Source organism: Echinops telfairi, unplaced genomic scaffold (genome assembly GCF_000313985.2).
Source record: "Echinops telfairi isolate 266 unplaced genomic scaffold, ASM31398v2 ScPeMD7_7457;HRSCAF=8495, whole genome shotgun sequence".
Taxonomy (NCBI): domain Eukaryota; kingdom Metazoa; phylum Chordata; class Mammalia; order Afrosoricida; family Tenrecidae; genus Echinops; species Echinops telfairi.
The window spans coordinates 10,211,461-10,233,156 of NW_022111357.1; the positions used below are offsets into that span (position 1 = coordinate 10,211,461).

Below are 21,696 nucleotides of genomic sequence, written 5' to 3' on the forward strand. Positions count from 1 at the left end.
AATATCTGCAAATCGCCTTGGCAGAGGAAAGAGAGAGCTCTTCTCTTCCTTCCCTGAGATCACAAAGGCCGCCTGCTCCTTCCTCTCCCACTTGATAGAGTTTAGCCTCTTGATGGCACTTCATTTTCTCCTAACCCAGAGAAGAGCCGACTAGCCTTGTCTTCCAGGCCTAAGTCTCCATTGAGGGCCGTGGGTCCTCTCCTTCTGAAGCAGCCATTCTGCATCACCGGCCCTCCCTCCAACACACCGCTGTGCTCAGTGCTCCCTACACTGCACCCTACAGTGCCCAGGCTTCCCTGCCCCACTGTTACACTTCCCTCCTTCACCCCTCTTCCTTCACCCCTCCTTCCTGCAATCATTTGGATGACTGGCCCCTATGCTTTCTTCTCCCATCTCACTAGATGCTCCTGAGCTCTTGTGCTGACTTCTCCATATCCTACACTCAACCTCTAGATATTGGAAGCCCCAGGTCTCAGTCCTGGGACCTCTGCTCTATATACACTCACTCCCTGGGCAATCTCAAACCACCCCAGGCCATGGTTTTCAATATCATCTATATGCTAATAGAGCTCATAGTGTATGATCAGCCCAGCCTCGCCCTTGAGCCCCAGAATTGGATGCCCCTCTAGCTATCAAGCATTTCACACCTGTCCACAACTGAGAACTCGCATGACGCAGCTTCTGGCTCCAGTCACCCTAATCCTAGCATGTGGGGCACCGCCAGCCACCCAGTTGCTCCAGGGACTACGCTCTCCCCTTTCTTTTCCTCAGCCCATTTTCACTCCAGCACCAAGTCCTAAAAGCATCTCAGATCTTGTCACGTGACTCCTCCTCAATAAACCACTAGCTCTTGCGTGGGCACCTCTAAAAGCATCCTAATTTGCTCCCCTATGTCCAGCTCTTACCCCTAGAGTCCACCCTTCCCGCTTTGGCCAAGGTAGTCTTTTTCTGAGGAGAATTCCTATTTGTCAGGTTATCATACTATGGTGGCTTGAGCACTGCTCTGGTGCTGGGAGCTATGCATTAGTATTTCAAATACAGGCAGGGTCACCCGCCCGGAGTGGCAGGTGTCAGCAGACCTTCCGGGCTAAGACAGACTAGGGGAAAAGGCCCATTGGCTAATGAAAACCCTGTGGGTTACACAGAATGTTTCTGATCTGGGAGGTTGGATGGTACTCAGAATACAGTGGCTGTAACCATGGATACAAGCATATCAAAAATCATCAAGCTGGTGGAGGACCGTGCGTGCGACATGGCTTCCTGTTGTACAGAAGGTCACTCAGGAAGCAGAGGCAACCCAACAGCAACTAACTACAACCTGCTCCATCCACAGCATCACATCAACTCTTCTCCCCGTAGCTCCTTCTTCACATGTTGGCCACAAGGACCTTTAGAACGTCGAGAACCCGAGGATGCCCTCACCAGTTTAAAGGCTTAACAGTTTCCCGGGAATCCCAAATAAAAGGGAAACTCCTTGCCAGGCACGCCAGGGCCAGTAGAGGCCAGTCCTGGCTCCCTCTCGGATTTCAACATCACACTCCGGGCTGCAGCGGCGTGTCTCCGTCTCGGGGTCTTTACACTTTCTATTCCTTCGGCCTAGACGTGTCCATGGCTCATTCAGTCACTCGTTTCACTCTGAGCTGGGTTTAAAATCCATTTCTTAATTCTCTTAGCCCACTCCATTTTCCTTCAGCGTTCCTTCCTTCGTTTATCTCCTTATTGTCTCTCTTGCCTCTAGAATGCAGGCTCCTTGGAGGAAGGACAGCCTTCATCTGTCCACTCACCCTAGTGTCTCCCCTGCCCACAGGAGTGTCAGCCATACGAAAGGGGCTCGTCGATGGGTCTTTAATGGATGCTCTCTTTGGAGACATGCGCCTGCACTCCGTGTCCCCTGGTACTGACTTCGCTTTCCTTGTCTTCCCAGCCTCTCAGGCCACCACTCCACCCGGCAGACCAGGCTCTCCGTCCTCCGTGCGACCCCATTTCCGCTCTCCCCAGCCTCTCCTGCACGTCACACGCTGTGCTTCTTCTTCCTCGCCTTGTCCTCCCTGCAGTCGCCCACAGAGGCCAGGTCCCAGCCCTCTACCCCTAATCTGCATCTCCCTTTTCGTAAGTGACAGGAGGCACAGGGGAAGATTGCAGGGCGGCAGGCAGCTTGTCTCTGCGGTCTCACTGACTCTCTGGCCTTTAGGGAGGGGGTAAGCATGTATGAACCCCAAACCTAGCCCCCCACCAAGAAGTCAATTCTGACTCATCGTAACCCCATATGAATAGATGCTCATAAATAAACCCAAAGAAAACAAGCTCCACTGTAATCGAGTTGTTTCTGACTCAGTGTGACCTGATACGGGGTTTCTGACGTTGTATCTCCTTACAGGAGTAAGCAGCCTTGTCTTTCTCCCAAGGAAGGGCTGGTGGATTTGAAGCGCCACGCTTGCCCTTAGCAGTGCAACGCTTACAAGCACTCCCCCGCTGCCATCGGCCTGACTACAACTCATAGCGACCCCTACAGGCCAGACTAGGTCTGTGCCTTTGGATTTCCAAGACGTTCGGTCTTTCCGGGAGCAGGCAGCCTCGGCTTTCTCCAGCAGAGCAGGTGGGTTTGCACTGCTGCGTCTCTCGTCGTATAACCCTCTCGCTCACACAGACCCTGAACGTCACCCCTAGACACAACTCCTTTTCTTGTCTCCCAGGTCTCCTCCGTCCAGTCAATCCACTCTGGGTCCCCAGGCCTGGTAGCCAGCAGTCGTTGGCAATTCTATGGCAACCACCCTGTTCCCATCTTGTCTTTTCTCCTTTTTTCAGGGTCAAGGAAGGGAGAAAGGAAAAAGAGAGACAAAAGGAAGTTGTGAGGTTCATGTTCAAATACCACTATCAACCATCCTCTTGAAGATTCTCAATACACCCTAGGAAATTAAATGATCAGAGAATTTCCACAGTTCAGAAATCTATTCATCTTTCATCCCCACAGCTTTCCCCAAACATACCTGATTATAGAAACTTCTTGCTAGCCTATATCCCCTTTAATGAGACATTGGGTGAGGAGTGCTGACTAGAAGGACGAGGGGTGGGAGAAATCAGTGGACCTTGCAGTAAAGGTCTGGGATGGGAAGTGGGAGGGGAGAGGACAAAGGTCAGGGTGGGAGTGCTGGCCCTGATCCTATAAACGAGCCCCTCCCCAGCGGGGTGCACACTCTCCATGGTGTGCCTGGGAGACTCCAATCCCAGGGGAGGGCACAGCACTTCCTCTTGGAGTTATGAGTTGGAGACTGGGCGGGTAGAGATGACAGCTGTTGGTGGCTCTGGTACAGAGAGTCATTACTGAAGATGTTGGTGTATTCATGCTCCTGCTGGGGGTTTGAGGCTGTGTCTCAGACCCCCCCTGGAGACTGTGACCCCGTCTTCTCTGCTGTTTGGGGGTCTTCCGTGGGAAGGCATGAGCAGCGCTGATAAGCCGTTGAAGGCCCTTCTGCAGGGCCTGTCATCAAGTCAATGGGGTGTTCAGGAGATTACCCTGGCCAGGGACTCTCGGTGCACTGGATGGGAGGACAGCGGTAAGAAGATTACCTGGCCAAGACCTGTTGGACACTAAGCAAATGGGTAAAGGCAAAACAGCCTGCTCCACGACTGCCCTTCCTCTGGCGCAGCGTGGCTATTCCACAATGGTTGCATTTCTGCAGTCCAATTGGAAAGCCCAGCCTGGACTGGACATACCAAGGGGAGTCCACCAAGGACCTTTATCCTACTCACCTCTGTACAAGGCCCCTCCCAGGATTCACAGGCACAAGGCTTCCCCCACCACCAGCACCACCACCCCCAGCCACAAAGCATGCATACCAAGAAAGCACCCATGAAGCCCACCACACTCCCGCCCCCTGTCCAGCAGCTTTCTGGGTATGGGCTGGGCTGCTAGAGTCGGCTGAGGACTTACCCGTAGGCCTGGGGAAAGAGGTACTGCCGTCCATCTCCTGCCATGGGAGAAGGGTCTCGGGGGTTGGTGGAGAGCTTCGGTGGAGTCCTCTGAGGATATGGATAGTTGGGCTGGACAAAGGGGATGTAGCTCAGCAAGGGGGTGTAGGATGATCGGAAAATCTGCTGTCCAAACTGCTGGGGGTTGTACGGTGCCACCTGGAAGTCAGAGGGAGGGAGGGAAGGGCTAACTCCAGTAGATCTCCCTGCTTCTGAACATAACCATTCCCAGGCCTGACCTCTGCCCCACCTCAAGCCCTCAGCCCCTGTGCTCAGCCAGGGAGGGGTACAGAGAAGGCAGCATGATTGCATGGGAACAGCACCGGAGTCAACTTCTGCCTATGAGTCTAGTGATTTACTTAAATGTTGTGCGTCTCCGTTTCCTCATCCAAAAAATGGGCAAACGCTGTCAAGGTTGTGTGGGAATTGAAGGAGCTGATATGAAAAACTCACATCAAACAAATAGCAAACACATTTTGTTAGTTTTCGCTTTTCAGTCATCACCCTCCCACTCTCCTTGTTCATCTCCAATAAGTAGGGAGCACAGGCTTCCACCTCATGATCTCACTAGACCCCCAAGTCCAAGACTGTGCTAGCTAGTGAGACTCCTTGATAGGACCCCTGTCTGTATCTGTGCTGCTCGATGCAACAGCCATTAGCCACGGGTGGCCCTGGGGCACACAAAATGTGGCAAGTGCACTTGAGGAACTGACTTTGTTAGTTTTACTAGATTTTCATGGATGGGGCTTTAATACAAATTTAAATAGCCACACACAGCTGGTGGCTTCTGCATTACACAAGGTGGCTCTAGGAGAAGGGGCAAACGCCCCGAAGTGAAGTGAAATTCAGTTCCAACCCTAGAGGAGTACAGGATCGCTGTGGGGCTTCTGAGGTGGCCTGGCTCAAATGTCCACCAAGAATTGTGACTCCAACCATCCTGCCCCAAGGTAGTGACCGCATCTGTCTGATTTTCGGATCTTTCCCAGTCCCTGAGTAGTCTCTGGCACATGGTAGCAGTTCAATACATGCATGTTTAATGAATGCATGCAAGATAGGAACAGAGCAAAAGGAGGGAGGGAGGAGGGAGGAAACAAAGGAGGAACAGATCACTAAGAAGCTGCTTAGCACCTAAATTGATGGGGATCTCACTACACTGTGAGGATTGTATTCCACTATTGGTAGCTCCAAGCACCAGAAATCCCTTCCTCAGAAGGAGCTGGCATCCTCCTCCTGAGCCGAGTGAAGGCGTGAAAGTGAAGTGAAGAAGTGGAGAAGTTTCTGGATCCCCACTTGAATAGCAAGAGTCTGAGGTCCACGCTGCTTGGGGAGCAGCATTCTGACAACCCTCTCGTACCCTCTTGTCTACTGAAAAAGAACGAAAGCTAGCATTTATGGGATGCCCAGGGTGGGTCAGGTCTTTGCAATGGATTCTTTCACTTAAACCCCCAAACAACCCTGGGCTGTAGGACTATTATTTTCCCCCTGCTGCATATGAGGCAACCGAGGTTCTGGGAGGTCAAGTGACGCGCTTATTAAGGTTTTTGAGCATCCGAGCTATGGCTGGAATACCCATGGTGTGAGCCCAGACTCTGGGAGCAGCACCTCTGGGCTGTGTGCCCCGGAGTTCTCTCTGCCTTTCGCCTAATGGAGATACAGGGTCTGCTGAGAATGTCACCCCACCCCCAAGATAACGAGCTAAGGTTTGGACCCACCAAGGGCTCACAAGGAGACCCAGGAAGGTCCTCCCGGGACAGACCCCTGCGGGTCAGCATGGCAGGCAGATTGTGCTCGCAGGAATGACCCCTGGACTTTGCACTGGAGGGCAGGGTGCGGACTTGGGAGGAAACTGACATGTAAGACAGGATGTGGGGCCCAGAGCTTACATAAGCTTTCTTCCAAGATGCAGCCCTAACTCCGTGTAACTGATAAAATGCATAAACCGGAGCTTTGTCGACTGTTCTGGAACCATCTCCAAGATATACTTGTCACTGACAAAAGCAAAGCCCGGAACAGCGAGCCCAGAATGCCACCGTTTGTACAAAACGGGTTCTATAAATAGATTTCACGGGAAGGATACCTAAGGCACCATTATCAGTGATTGCTTCTAAGCTTGTTTGTTTTGTTTCACCATGTTCTTATCGTGCTGTTTATATTCTTATATGGTGCATGCACACACACACAGTTATTGTCCGAGCGCATCCTCTCTGGGGCCAGACGGACGGATCACGGCATCACTGCTCATGGTGTCAGCTGAGCTTCCTTGAGCCAGGCGATCGATTTCTCATGGTCACTTCATCTCAGGCCACAAAGGGCTCTGCAGCTGCAAGGCAGTCCTGGCCCAGGGGACAAGGCCACTTACCCTTCTGGGCCGCCTCCCTGCTCTTGGGGCCAACATGAGCATTCTAGCATTCTAACCTTTCAGGTCAAGGTGCGGAGGCAGGGTGAGGCTCTCTGAGGAGAGGGATGAGGCAGAGTTTTCGGGGAGGTGAGGGTATGTGTGTCCATCCAAGTGCAGACCAATCCACGGAGGTAGAAGGTTGGCCTTTGGTGGCCTCTACCCCCCATTCTGAGCTCCCTTATCACTGCCCCAAGAAACCCAGTGTTTCTGAATGGCCTGCTTGCTGTGCATGTGTGCACCTAGATCGTGTGTGTGCAGCGGTATGTTTCCTTGCATCTGTGTGCCCGGGGTGTTGTCTTGTTGGTTCTGCGGCTCTGTTGCTGGCTGTCTTTTACTGTAACGGTGGCTGGGAGCTGCAGCCCCTCGGCCTTTGGCTCCTGGCAGCCCCACGGTGGCACAACGGAACGGAGCGCTGCTCAGCCCAGCGTCAGCCTCATGATGGATCCAGAGGGCTTTCACTCGCTGCTTCTCAGAAGTCGATAACTAGGCCTGTCCTCCTAGCCCTTTGTCATCGGGAAGCGCTACTGAACCCTGGTCAACATCTTAGCCACACTGGCAGCTGGGTGGTGGCTGAGCAGGAGGTACCTTGGCTGGGAATGGGACCCAGGTCTCCCCCCTGGAAGGTGAGAATTCTACTCCCGGGCCGTGAGTATGACGGGAGCGCAGCCTGGCGAGGGGGAGCACGGACCCTGATGCCCGAGGTCATACCCGGATCCTGCCAGTGTGCCAAGGGCCAGCTGATGCTTGCCTGCCTCTCCTCGGTGAGAGGAGGGCCATCAGATGTAGCCAAGTAAAATGCAGGACGGCAGTTCGAGTTGTATTTCGGTTCCATAAACGATTTTGAGAAAGGGTGACCCCGCAGTAAGTGAGATACACTCATGCTGCGGTTGTACCCACGGTCCCAAATGCATATGAAAGTTGGATGCTGCACAAGGAAGACCAAAGGAGAAATGTGCATCACCATCTATGGTGCTGGCAAAGACGATGGAAAGAACCAAGACTGTTCAAAGGACAAGCGGCCCTATCTTGCTGGAAGGACAGCCAGGGGATCCCTAGAAGGGAAGATGGCAAGACTCTGTCTCTCACGCACTGGGGACATGTAATCGGGAGGCCCGTCTTTGGGAAAGCAGAGGGCCAGTGCAAACGAGGACGACTGGCATGGGGATGGACTGACGCAGCAGCTGCAACAAGGGGCTCAAAAAAACCCCCAGGCCCGGGCCGTGCTCGGTTCTGTGCTCCACAGGGCTGCCGGAAGTTGGGGCTGACGTGACAGTACCTCACAGCAGTAACGGACTGTCGATCTGGGGGACGAGCAGGTTGCACTAGTCAACACAGGCAAAGCCCTTGCAGGTGCTCTCGGCACGCAGTCCAGGCTCGGCCCACGTGGCCTGTGATTCTCTCGTGACCATGCGGCCCCTTGTCTTCACACGCGTGAAGGTATGTGTGTCCGTACTCCTGCGCTAAAGGCCCAGCAGCACGTGTGGCTAGTAACAGACTGGACAAAGATGACTACCAGAGCAGCAGCCGTTTCTACTGGACCCTGTGGTGGGGACTAGCTGAGTCCATGGATGGGAAAGGCCTTCGTGGTGCTAAGACTAGGGTGAGCAGGTCATCACTCACCTGTCGGGAGTAGCAGCCCAGTTGGGGGTGCAGGGTTTGCTGGTAGGGCATCCTCATGGCTCTTTGTGGGTACAAGCCCTGGGGAGAGGAGGGAGGGGCTCAGTGTCGGGGACAGCAGCGTGCCAGCCGCACGGCCATTGCTCCCCAGCTCAGCTTCCAATGCCCATCCCCAGATCATTAGGCATGGCCGATCTGGTTCACCCCACTGCTGCCCAGTCCCACAGTCATTCAAGACTGGCTGGAATCAAGCCAAAGGGAACACAACTTAGGCCACCCAGTAAGCTCCTCTTCAGCAGGGGCTTTTTGGATGAGTGGTTAAGATTTCAGAAGCTTCAGGAGCCCGATATGTTTCTTGAACCTCAGGGCAACCCCTCACTGGCTGTGTTAGCTTGGACAAGTCGCTTCACCTTTCTGGGCCTCTTTTTCCTTATCTATAAAGTATGTGGGCTGAAGGCAGCCAAGTTATCATTGTGGCCACCTTCACACCTCTCCCCAAATCCATTCCTGCCCTAAGACTCCTGAGGGCCAGGAAAGTCTCCCTGTCGCTGTTGGTCTCCATCTCTCCTTGTGTGTGTGTGTGTGTGTGCGTGCGCCTGCACCTACATTTACTTATGTAACTCTGTCTGTACTGACATCTGCATCTATGCAGCTGTACATTTCTGTGTGCCCAGGTGTATTAGTGTGGGTTTCTTCTGCTGTGTGTTCATACATACGTACACCTGTGTCTGTGCCCTGTGGGAGGGTTGGCGTGAGAACAGATGAGTTAATACATCAAAAGAGCTTATAATAGTTACATAAAAAAAAACATCGGGGAAAAAAAACCAGTAAGGACGTGATAATGCCTGGCATTTTTATCATCTCTCAGTGCCCCCTCACTTGAAGAGGCCATCTGGCAGCTCAGCCAGATTCTAGTCACAACTTTGTCCCAGGCGGCCTTAGGATGCTCTTGTGCACACACACATGTGGTGTGCGAGTGAGTGAGCGTACAAACACACACACACACACACACACACACACACACACACACACACACACCATTGAGTCAGACTTCAGTTATGCCACTGCAAGGAGGGTCCATCTTAGACTTCTGTCTCTACCCCCATGTTGTGCTCAAAGCCCAGCATGCCCTCAGCCCACGGTTCCCTCCCTGGGAGTCCACGTCCTGAGACACCCTGTGCCGCCACCCTGTGCTTGGACAGTGACTGGCATCAAGCAGGGTCAAACGTAAAACAAGGGCCCCGGAGATTCTGACCGGGAAGATCTCATGTGTGCCAGGGTGGCACTGTGTGCTCCACAGGGTTTTCAATGGTCGTGTCCTTTCAGAAGTAGACTGGCAGGCCTTTCCTGTGAGGCACTTCTGAGTAGATTCAAACTACCAACCTTTGGGCTAGTAGTCACACAGTTAACCAGTTGCACCACCCAAAGTCTCCTTCACAGCCCCTGGGGCCCCGGTAGGTAGAAGGCTCTAGAATCACTGACAGGGGCCCTACCCAGATGTCTCCAGGCTCATAAAGACTCACCAGCATCTCAATCCTGAGCATGAGACCCTCTACCCCCATGCGCTTGACTCTGCCCACCCAACCTTAACTCCTACCAACTCTTGCTCAGGACACCTGCGCCCTCCTCCCAGGCCTGCTACATACAGGGCAAACCCACTCATTCACTGCCAATGGCCAGCAGCCTTAGCTTGGAACTGGACATTGTAGCCAGGCAGATAGGGCTGCCTTGCCTGCTTGGCCCTCTGGTCAAGCTCCGGGGCCACTCCACAGAGTGCCAACCTGAGCTCCTCCACCTTATCCCTCCGGTGGTCTCCCTCCTACCCTCCAGGGGCACCTAACTCTGCTTTCTACATTCAGATCTCCTCCCCAAAGAATGGCAGTCTCCCTCAACCACCCCCTGACCATTCCTCTTGAGCCTGTGAGAGACAAAAAAGCTACCCACCCACCCCTGCCAGCTCGTTCTGGGGACAGACTTCCCAAAGAAGGGCATCGTCACAGTCATCAGTATGAGCAACACTGTCTGCACGACTTTCAGAGCATTTCTGCCGTTAGAACTGCAATTCTGTAAAAGCATCAGTAAGAGTAAATAAACATCAATGCTTTGCTCACAGCGAGGCCTCTTCCCACACACCCTCCTTCCCTCACTGGGAACAGTTTCTCGATGCCAAGCAACCCGGGGGCTTTGCCTTCCACATCTCGGCAGAGATTCCCTTGGGGTAAATCCCATCTGGGGACTCATCTTTATTCCTAAGCAAGGAAGATGGCTACCCCTTCTCTGGGTCCTCGGCCTCCAGATCTGTGGAGTCGCGGGCAACACTGCCCAGGACCCTGGTGACAGGAGGAGCATAAACGCTGGCATCTGCACCATAGTTGAGCGTTGACAGAGTCCCTTCTCATAGTGACTCATCTAATCCCCATAACAGGGTCAGATGGAAACGGCCGCCACTACTCTCATCATTAATAGCCACTTGTGCAGATCCACCACCTATCTGTCCGTTTGTACTATGGTGGGGACTGAGATGATGCTGTGATACTGGACATCTTGACACTAGTGTTTTAAATACCAGCAAGGTCACTAAGGGTAGACAGGCTTCAAGTAAGCTTCCAGATGAAGACAGACTCAGAAGAAGTCTTGGCGATGGTATTTTGAAACTTAGCCAATCAAAACCCTATGATCACACCAGAAAAGTGCCTGCTATAGTGCTGGGAGAGGATCCCCCTACCGTGGAAGGCATTCAGATGCACAGTGAACGTAACAAAAATACACAGCACACCAACAGCCATGACAATGGCAAAGGCCTGGGTGATGCGTTGTCCCATTGGGCATGGGGCACATAGGATGGCCAAGAGTCCTAGCTGAGTCAGGGCAACTAAGGGTAACGTGGTAGAAATGAGGAAACCCAGCCTCAGAGAACTTAACCAACTTCCCCAAGGCCACACAGCTGGAAAGCAGCCGGATTCTTTTAAACCCCGGTTGGTCAACAAATTCCAAAACCCGCCTTCTCCCTTGACCAGCTCTCTCGGAGCTTGGCAGTAGCCTAAGGCCATGAGAAGTTGCAGAAAGTAAGTCGAGGGTCCCTCACTGCTCCCTGGGAGGATCAACTGCTTTCACAGCAGACTTCCACAGGCTCATTCGGTGCCTAAACTGCACTAGAGGGCCCAGAGGTCCTGTCAGCCCTGGACTGCTCTGCCTATAGCCAGGGCACCTGGGAGTCAGGCCTTATGATGTGCATAGTAAACAGAGGGCACCTTCATGCTCAGAAAATGCTAAGTCCAATTCTAAGCCACTACAAGAAGTCAAGCCAGAAGAAATTAACATGACAAAGAGACATTATTTCCTCTTTATAAAGCAAACCATTGCAAATTTGCTTTGCCTGGTGAGCTCTGGGAGTGCATTTTAGAGTGACTTGGTTTATACCATATAAACATATATGAGTGTTTCTCTTTCCGCGGTGGAGGGTGTATGGCCTGAATTGTGTCCTCCCCCAAAGATATGTGAACGTCTGGGCGAGATTTGACCTTGTTTGGAAATAGGATCTTTGAAGATAGAACCTGTTGAGGACCCCTGGTGGCAGAGTGGGTTAGGCACTAGGCTGCTAACCCCAGAATCAGCCATTTGAAACCAGTACATGAGGCTTTCTTTGTCCCCAAAGATTCACAGTCCAAGAAACCTACCGGGGCAGTTCGACCCTGTCCTGTAGGGTCACTATGAATGAATCAGAATCAACTCAGTGGCAGTGGATTTGGCTTTCTTATGACCACTTACCTTAACCTTAGGTTGTGTTGGAGTAGGGTGGGATCTAATTCAATCTGAGTGGTGTCCTTATAGAAGGGAAGAGAGGCAGAGACAGAAAGACAGTCATTTGAGGAGGAAGATAGATGTGACTGCTAGCCACAGGACACCAGGATGCGGGGGAGCCACCAGTAGCATGGAACAATTTCTGTCTCAGAGTGCTCGGGAGCAGACAGTCCTTCTACTACCCTGACTTGAACTTCTAGCCTCCAGAATTTATGAGGCAGGACCTTTCTGCTAGTTTCCTTTCAGCAGCTGGAGGAAACCGACACAGAGGTGTCCAGTGTGCCTGCTGTTGGTCTGTGGTTCACTCCTCCCTGGGATCAAACTCTGAGCTGCCCAGTCCCCCTGCCAGCCCCCCAGAGCACCGTGCTTGGCCTCTAAGTAGACTTTCCAAAAATTGTTTCAATACGTGAGTACATAAAGAATGAATAAATCAGTGAGTGGTTGAATGGGCAGAGAATAAGCAGGCACAAAAATGCACAGGTAGAAGAATCATGGGGAAGGAGTCAGGGACACAGGAAGCCCGTGAACCAAGCACTTCCCCCAAAGACCTATGTAAGCGGAATGCGCTGCACGTGGGAAACCGCTGCGCTGTCACGCATTACAGTGCCTTGCATAGGCTTCATTATCCCCTCACCTCCATGATGGGACAGGAGACTTTCTGTCCCGGGGGAGCGAGGGTGGACAAACAAAGAAAAAAGACTTGAGATCGTAAGTGAGGCCAGGCTTCCCGGTCAGAGGGAGGCTGGTTGGGCATCCAACCTTACCCTTTAGGTATGGAACGGTCTGTATTAGAATAATCAACTGTTCGTGATCCAAAGTGCGGCACTCACCCAAGGACAAAGTTCAGAGCCCTCAGAGAAGAGGAGGAGTGGAAGGAGAGAGCACAGGAAGTGAGGTCCAAGTGGGACTGCCATGAATCAGAACATAGAACTCTCTCTGTAAACCTTCACCCAGTTCACAATCAAAAGCTTAAAAAACAAAACGGCCTGCTAGCAAACCTCTGAGAGAGAGAGAGAGAGAAAGATCGGTGTTAAGACATTCCGTGGAGTTCCAGCTGAAGATTCAGGAACTAAGTCTGATGGACCAGCAGAGAGAGTCTTTACATGGATTATATTTAGGACCGCTGAGAGAAAAAGATTCGCCATCAGTTGTAGGGGAGAAAATGATCTGTCTTAGTTACCTAAAGATGCTGTCACATAGATGCTATTAAGTGCCATGGAGTTCATTCCGACCCATAGCAACCTTATGTACAAAGAACAAAATTCTGCACGATCCTTCGCCATTTCACAATTGTTCCTGTGCTTGAGCCCATTAGTGTGGCCACTGTGTCAGTCCCTCTCATTAAGGGCTCTCCTCTTTGTCACTGCCCCTCGACTTGACCAAGCACGAGGCCCTTCTCCAGGGCATGGTCTCTTCTGACAACATGTCCCAAGTACAAGAGACGAAGTCTCGTCGTCTTTTCCTTTAAGGAGCATTCTGGTTGTCCCTCTCCCAAGACAGCTTTGTTTGTCCTGCTAGCAGTCCATGGTTCTTTCAATATTCTTAATTCAAATGCATTGATTCTTCTTTGGTCTGTGTCCAACTTGCACATGCAGATGACACAATGGAAAAGACTACGGCTTGGCTCAGGTGCACCTTAGTCTTCACAGTAACATTCTTGCTTTTCAACATTCCAAAGAAACCTTGTGCAGCAGATTCTTCCCAGTGCAGTGTGTCTTTTGACTGCTGTCTTTTGACTGCTGCTTTCATGAACAATGATTGCGCAGCCAACCAAAACAAACTCCTTGACAGCTTCAAGCTTTTCCTCGTGTATTATGATGCTACCCATTGGTCCAGTTGTAAAGACTTGGGTCTTCTTGACATTGAGTTGCAATCCTTGATCTGCATCAGCAAGTGCTTCAAGTCCTCCTCACTTGCAGCAAGTAAGGTTGTGTCCTCTGTGTATCACAAGCTGTTAAGAAGCCGTCCTCCAAGTCTGATGCTACACTCTTCATAGAATCCAGCTTCTCGGATATCACATTTACTAATGGAGACTGGAAGCTAAAGGTTCAAATCAGGGTCTAGGCCAGAACCCTCTTTGCTGATAGCTCCTGACATTCCTTGGTTCCCCAGCGTTACTTGACTTACAGGCTATCCTGCCATGCCATCTATCTTCCCCAAGGGTGTCTTTCTGAAGCTGTTCTTGTCTTTTTATCATTGAGAAGCGACTGGGTTTAACATTCTCTCTACACTGGTACGGCCTCAACTGACTGACTGATTGACTGGCTGCATCATACCACGTTGCATTTTGGAAAGCAATCCCCTCTCTCCAAGGCTAACTAATCTAATCACATGGAAATACTCCATGACCACAAGTAGACCAGTGTTTGGCCAAATAATGAGGAACAACTGATTATCCAGGCTGCCACCTGAAATTAACCATAGCATGACCTAAGGGGTCAGGGAAGAAGAAGAGGCACAGAGGCAGGACAGACTGAGTGTTGGGCATAGATCTCTAGTTCCTTTCTCCAGCTTTGCCTGACAAGCTTGAGGCAAAGGGATCCCCAAGAAACTGGACATCCCAGTTTGTTTGGGTTCCTGTCTCTTCCCCACACACCGACATGTCGATCTGGAGAGAATCCAGGTAAGGGGTCTGAAGACTGAGAAAGCTTAGAGACCAAGCAGTTTTCCTGAGCAGTACCAGAAGGGACTATTTAAGTTATTGAATTGGACAAAGGTTTAAACTAGAGTGGACAGTTATTTGATTTCTCCCTCCTACTACCTGGTGGGCAGCAGCTCTGGAGGGATATTAAGTTAAATAGACAAAATAAAGAAACTACATTTTCCCTGCATAAATAAGTTCCCTGAGTAAAATTTCCAACTCCATTACAAATGTCTCCTCATCCCTTTGTGTCTGGGCACACTTTCCTTTTAGCTATAATTCCAACACCAAGAATGTATGCCAAGTCACCTTAGCTGGGGCAAGCTAAGGGTGCTCCAATGCGGTTTAGGGCCCCATAATTTCACATCCAGACTAAGGCCATACAATGTAATGTCCGATCGAAGATGTGTATGTACTTGAATTTGTATGTGTATATTGTGCTGCAATGGTCATTGGTGTTCATGTATCTATTTGAGTCTCTGATGTCAGGTCCTTTGGATATACACCTACAAGTGGAATTGCTTGTCAGATGCTAGGCTCTTGATGAGATGGGTTGGCACAGGGGCTGCAACGATGAATTGCAGAAACCACCATTGTGAGGATGGTTCAGGACCGGGCAGTGTTTTCCACAGTCATGGTGGCATTTTCTAGTTTGACCAGCACCCTCGCCAACACCTGTTGCTTCCTGGTCTTTGTTTTTAGCCACATAGACCTTCAGGCGGGTGTTGTAGTGTCTTACTGGAGCTCGCTTTCTATTTCCCTAATGACTAATGAGCATCTTGTCATGGGTTTGTTGGCTATGTTTCTTCTTTGGTACAATGTCTATTCAAGTCCTTTGCCCATTCTTTCCGTCGGGTGGTCTGTCTGTGTGCTGTTCATGGCAGCACTCTTCACAGGGGGTGAAAGGTGAAAACCAATCTAAATGTTCATCAATAGATGAATAGCTTCACAGAACGTGGGACCTATGTAGAGTGGACTACTCCTCCGCTAATCGAGAGAAATGAAGTGCGTGCTGTGCCGTGGATGAACTTTGAAAACCTACTGAGACAAATAAGACCGTCGCAAAGGATAGATAGTATATGATCCACTTATATTAAACTATCTGGAAGAGGGAAATGCATGTAAAGACCAAAGTTTACCAAGGGTTACCGAGGATGGCAGGGATTAAGAGAGAAAATAATTGCGTAGGAGGCACTGAGCTTCTGTGGAGGATGATGAAAATTTGAAAATGGAAGATGGTAAGTATTTCCCAGCATGATAAATGCAATTTGTGTAACACATTTTATAGAAAAATCGTTACAACAACGACAAAAAAAAGCAATAACTACCAAAAAAAACATTTTTTGTGGTTGTATTGTTTTCTTATGTTGTTTTGTTTTGCTTTGTCTTGTTTTTGTGCATATTACTGTCTCTGCAGGTCTATCTAGATAAGATAGGTGAGATAAACAATCCGGAGGAGAAAGCAACAGTACCGATGGCTCCGGGGTCACATGGAGAAGGGGAGGTTGGGGAAAGGAATTGGGTATTAACAAACCCAGGGACAAGGGAACAACGAATCATCTAAAATTGATGGTGAGGTGGGTGTAGGAGGCCTGGTAGGGCTTGATCAAGGGCAATGTAACCAAGAGGAATTACTGAAACTCAAATGAAGACTGAACATGATAGTGAGACAAGAGGAAAGTAAAAGGAAATAGAGGAAAGAACTAGGAGGCAAAGAGCACTTAAAGAGGTCTAAATACAGGCATGTACATATGTAAATATATTTTTATACAATGATGGGGAAATAGATCTATGTGCATATATGTATAGGTTTAATATTAAGGAAGCAGATGGACATGGGGCCTCCACTCAAGTACTCCCTCAATGCGAGAACACTTTGTTTTGTTAAACTGGCATTCTATGATGCTCATCTTCCCGACACGATCGCTGAAGACAAAGTAGGTGCATAAACAAATGTGAAGGAAGCTGATGGTGCCTAGGTATCAAAAGATATAGCATCTGGGGTCTTAAAGGCTTGACGACAAACAAGCGGTCATCCAATTGAGAAGCAACAAAGTCCACATGGAAGAAGCACACCAGCCTGTGTGATCATGAGGTTCAGGTATCAGGCATCAAAGACCCAGAACAAAAAAATCCTATAACTGTGAATGAGGTGGGGGGAGTACAGATTGGTGACCCAAAGCCCAGCTATAGGCAATTAGACATCCCCTTACAGAAGGGCTCAGGGAGGAGACGAGCCAGTCAGGGTACAGTATAGCACTGATGAAACACAATTTTCCTCTAGCTTCTTAATGCTTCCTCCCCCCATCCCCCTACAATCATAACCCCAATTCTACCTTACAAATCTGGCTAGACCATAGCACGTACATGGGTACAGATAAGAGCTGGAATACAGGACAGATAAAGTTCTCAGGACCAATATTGAGAGTAGCCATACAAGGAGGGGAAGGGGAAGGTGGGGGGAGAAAGCGGGAACTGATTCCAATGATCTACCTATAACCCCCTTTCAGGGGGATGGACAACAGAAAAGTGGGTGAAGGGAGACATCAATCAGTGTAAGAAATGAAAAATTATAATAACTTATAAATTATCAAGGGTTCGTGAGGGAGGGGGAAACGGGGAGGGAAGGGCAAAAATGAGGCAACATATGTACAAATGTGCTTGACACACGATGAATGTATGTATTGATTGGGATAAGAGTTGTACAAGCCCCCAATGAAATGAATACAAAAAAGATTTGTGTGAGCCCCCATTAAAATGATTTTTAAAAAGAAGAAACGTTGTTACAATAAGGTGCCCATAGAATTTAACCACCAAACTAAGCCCCTTGGGAGTGAGTGGGGATGTTTTCACAGTTGTGCTGAAAGAGAGCCTTTACACAGAGACAGGCACAAGTCACGTAGGAGGCATGGTCATCTCACTTCAAAGGAAATTACAGGAGGTAGGTGGGAAATGAGGAGCATCCCATCATCCTACCCATTAATCCGATGAGAAATTGTACGGGAAGCACAGAGCCAAGCAAAATTTGAAAAGCAGCGCTGGGATACAGTCCAGAGTGAGCTGGATACAGAAATAGATATGTATCGATGCATAAAGTGCATATGTGTGTGCCTGCATTCTCGCAGGCACGCGCACACATGCGTGTGCACACCAAATGATTAGTGTACCGTGGCCGCTGGAAGAAAAGCACTCAGCAGGTGCTTACCATAGTGCCCGTGAGACCTCTGGAATGGAGGGATGGAGATCAAGAGATAGCAGAAGACTTAGGATGAACTGGGTTTCCTGCAAGCACCCCTCCTCTATGGTCAGACCCCCGAGTGGGTGGCCCCAGGAGGAGCCAGGCCCAGCGCCCACACGCTCACCTGATACTGTGGGAAGGCGGAGTGGTTTGTGAACACCGGTGGAGGAGGGTAGTTCAGGTTCAGCCAGAGTGGCTGGTTCAGGGTCGCGGAGGTCAAGGCGGTGGCAAAGCGTGGGGTGAAAATGTTGCCTGTGTACTTGTTCTTCTCTGCCGCTGTCACAGACCGGTGCACTGCAAGTCAGAGGAGAGAAGAAGTGTTCCAGTGCCCAACGGGGGCATCGCCAAGGAGTATTGTTCTCTGGAGGAGGTCAGGTTCCTTAGGCTCCACGAGAGTTCTGCAAGGTTCGGATGCATTTCCAGCCACAGGGAAGGAGGATGAGTTCCCGTAGTGCAAGTTTGGAAGGGGTGAAACTCCCAACGTGCTCTGGCTTGGAGCTTCTTTTTCCCCCATCATCCTTTAAGGAAGGCGGCAGCTTAGCAAGGGAATGCAATAAACCATATTGCTAGGAAGCGATTGCCTCTGCTTACCAAGCCAAATTCTTTCAAGTGCTTGAGAAAAATCCAGTTTTCTGCAAACAGTTGCTAGGCCCCTGGAATCCATTCTTATCAAATTATTAAAGCAGGCCCCCTAAGGACACAGACTTGGCACTGCTGCGAACCTTGCACGGGTTGTTGTATTTATATGGGAATAATTTGTTTAATGATCTTTTTAAGTATTATATAACTCAGCTTGGCATGAGGCCAAATTTATCTGAAAGAATGCGGTTTTGTTGAATAGTTTCAGGATATGAATCCTGGAGTCTGGCCAGGCGCCTGTGGCCAGAGCCGCAGGGTCCTCAGTTTCCCCCGTATCAGCATCTTTCCGGGAGAAAGGAGGTTTGACGGCCCGTCAAAGAAGCCCATGGGGGAGAAAGCAAGGAACCAAATAACCCTAATGGGTGCACAATAACCTAAAGCCGTGGACCCTCCTTGGCCACGTGACAGCATAGGATGCATGCTGGGTCGGGACTGTATTCAACACGGGCCATTCATCATGCCCAGGTGACCCATGGAAGCTCGCATCATAGTCCCAAGAAGAACCGCAGAGAGAAAGGCAGCTCCCCACTTTGCAGGTTGGAGAGCCGACTCCGTTTGCTGTCGGAGGTGCCCTTGGGGCCCCGAGGGGTCCCAGGCTCCCTCCCGCTGCTGACACCCCCTGGGGAGGGCCGCCTTACGTTTCAGCTCCAGTCCGTCCACCTCCACTTTGCTGCGAAGCCTCAGCTGCCCGCTGGGGTGCTTGGTGGCCCCGAGGAGCTCATAGAGCAAGTTCTTCTCGGCTGGCCTTGCAGCCTTCTTGGCGGCCAGAACCACGGACACGGTCCCTGCTGGGTCACTGCAACCCTTCTCGCCACAGCTGTCCTTCCGGCTCAGGGGCCACTGACCGAGGCAGAGGCTCTCTCGAGCCCTGCTCGGCTCCTTGGCGCCAGGGTTCCATTCTAGAGCAGGAGGAAACCGAGTCAGGGTCCTAGGAAGGTCAAGGGCTGACTGTGAGGAGCACCTTCTAGTGACCTAAGTGATGGGCCCTTCATAGCACACACCTCGGGCTCAGGTCACCCTGGGGGGCTGTTTCCCCTCCATCCTCCCAGGCAAATGCAACCTCAGTCTCCTCCCTGAAGGCTGCCCTGACCATTGTTTCCTCTGAGCTTCCCCTTTCATCCATCCATCCACTCAGTGGTCCAGCCACCCGCCACCCCTGTCTGGTCTCCTTCACAGCCACCCGTACACCCTTCCCTCCATCATTATTTTCTTCCATCCAAACCTCATTCCTACCTCCCTGGCTTCCTTCTCTCCTTTCTTTTCGGTCCCCTTTCCTCACCCCCACTTTTCCTTCCTCCCTTCCTTCCAACCGCCCATCCATTCCCTAGTAACAAGCCCTGTGCCGGATGCTGGCAATACAAGGATGACTTGGACGCAGTCCTTGCCTTCAGGGGGCCTGTGAGTTAGTGGGAGGGACACACATGGTCGGAGCCACGCTGCTGGACCTTTTTTCCTGGGCTCTACTCTATCTCGTTGTTTATGGGCAATTCAGCCAGAGCTCACTCTCTGAGGCCCATCCCTGACCTGAGGCCTGGGGACGCTGAGGTGAGTCCGTCAGACTCTTGTCTGCAGGGGTTCGCAACAAGAGGGAGAGAGAGACAGACTAGAAATAGCTCTGGGACACAACCGATGGGGATCGTGAGGTGACAGAGGGATGCAGTGAGAGGAGAAGCCGGCTAAGACCACTGCTGTCTTAGAGGGCCAGAGGACTCCCAGGAGGAAGTGGGGTTCAGTAAGGCCTGGCATGCAGGTGGGGGGAGACGCATCGAGTGGGGTAACTGCATGCTTAGGGAAAAGGCATGGCAGCACGGGAGAGATGTGTCGAGTCACAGGATGGTGCCCAAGCCAGGGGTGGTACCTCTCTCCAAAGACCCCAAGCACGTCCCTAGCATGAGGACGCTATCTGGGCCAGCGGGGGTCCTCCGCAGCTGTGGGCGCCACACAGCTGTTTCTCTTGTGAAGGATGGGACTCTTTCTTAAGACAAAATTAAGTGTATTAGTGTATGTATATATATATATATATGGCTATATATACATATTCATATGTGTGTATGTATGTATCCATATGTGGATATAGCCCCATAAAGTCACACATTTAATTTTACTTTAATATACATATCCCATAAAAGTGCATATATATGGAGAGATATATATGCATATGTGTGTGTGTGTGTGTGTGTAGATATAGCTATTTTTAAGGCATTGCTTTGCCCGCCCACACTCCAGTTCCTTTCACTCCTTGCCCAGCCTAGAAGTTCGTGAAGCCTCCACGGATCTTTGCCCGGAACAGGGTTGCGCACCAGGGACCTGTGCCCTGGTATTCCCGGTTTGGGAGGGGGTTATTTGCTGAGCCCGGCAGCTCTTGGCCCCACCCTGGCCCCACAGCCTTGAGGCCTAGTTTGGGTGGGACCTCCATGCCTGGTACCGTGCCAGCCAAGGGAGAGCTGCTCTCACCTGAGCTAGTTGAGGAGAAATGCCATTTTTAGCAAGATGTGTCCCTAGAGTCTCATCCAAGAGTTTCTCTGGTTGCCGCGTTTAGCCCCCAGCCAATGCACTGAAATAACAAATACTCACTAATAATAGCCATCTCCCCAAAGACCCACACACCTGCAGAGATTCTCTCCTACACACCGACAGTGCCTGCTCGCTCGTTCACAACGCACCCGCTGTCCAAGTCTGCACAGACACACATGCACACAAGTACACACAGGAGAGGTGCCTGTACAAGCAGGCAAACATGCAGGCATCACTCACCCAGCGAGTTCCCAGTACGCTCACACTTGCAGAGTTGCCTTTGACACACGTGGCCCACACATGACACATGTGGCCCACACACACAGGAGGGAGGACAAGACTGCCTCAAACCCAGCAGCCCAAAGAGACGGAGGGACAAGACAACACCTTCGTGAAGAAAGGCACAGAAGGAAGTCCCCTCCCTCCGGGCAGGCCTCAGCCCTCTTACGCCCACACAGCTCATCATCCCCAATGAGCCCCCTGGCTTGATCAGAACCCAGAATCTAGTTCCCTGTCCCAAGCTCTAATCCAATGGTTCTCAATCTTCCTAATGCCGGGACCCTTTCATACAGTTCCTCATGTGGTGGTGACCCCACCCCCACCGCAACCATAAAATGATTTTTGTTGCTACTTCATCACTGTCATTTTGCTACTGGGATGAATCGGGCGACCCCTGTGAAACGGTCGGTTGTTTGACTCCCAAAGGGGTCAAGTGCGACCCACAGGTTGAGACCCGCTGCTCGAATCCCTTGGCTTTCCGACGCCGTCCCAGAATGTTCTCTCAGGTAAAGTTGGTTCCTATTTTTCTTGGGGGATGGATTCGGACCCTCGCCGATGCAGGCATCTCTCAGTGAGTCATCCACACTCACCCAAAGCCCT

General features: G+C 50.9%; 1 protein-coding gene across 1 annotated transcript in view; it reads right to left on the bottom strand.

Moving 5' to 3' along the window:
• Nucleotides 1-21,696, bottom strand: part of CUNH1orf94 (chromosome unknown C1orf94 homolog) — a 49,171-nt gene that overhangs the window by 1,899 nt on the left and 25,576 nt on the right. Inside the window, exons 3-6 of the mRNA XM_004704985.2 lie at nucleotides 18,942-19,202; nucleotides 17,789-17,958; nucleotides 7,988-8,065; nucleotides 3,932-4,128 (exon numbers count right to left, since the gene is read on the bottom strand). Of these exons, the coding sequence (XP_004705042.1) occupies nucleotides 3,932-4,128; nucleotides 7,988-8,065; nucleotides 17,789-17,958; nucleotides 18,942-19,202 (706 nt within the window). The remainder of the gene's footprint in view (nucleotides 1-3,931; nucleotides 4,129-7,987; nucleotides 8,066-17,788; nucleotides 17,959-18,941; nucleotides 19,203-21,696) is intronic.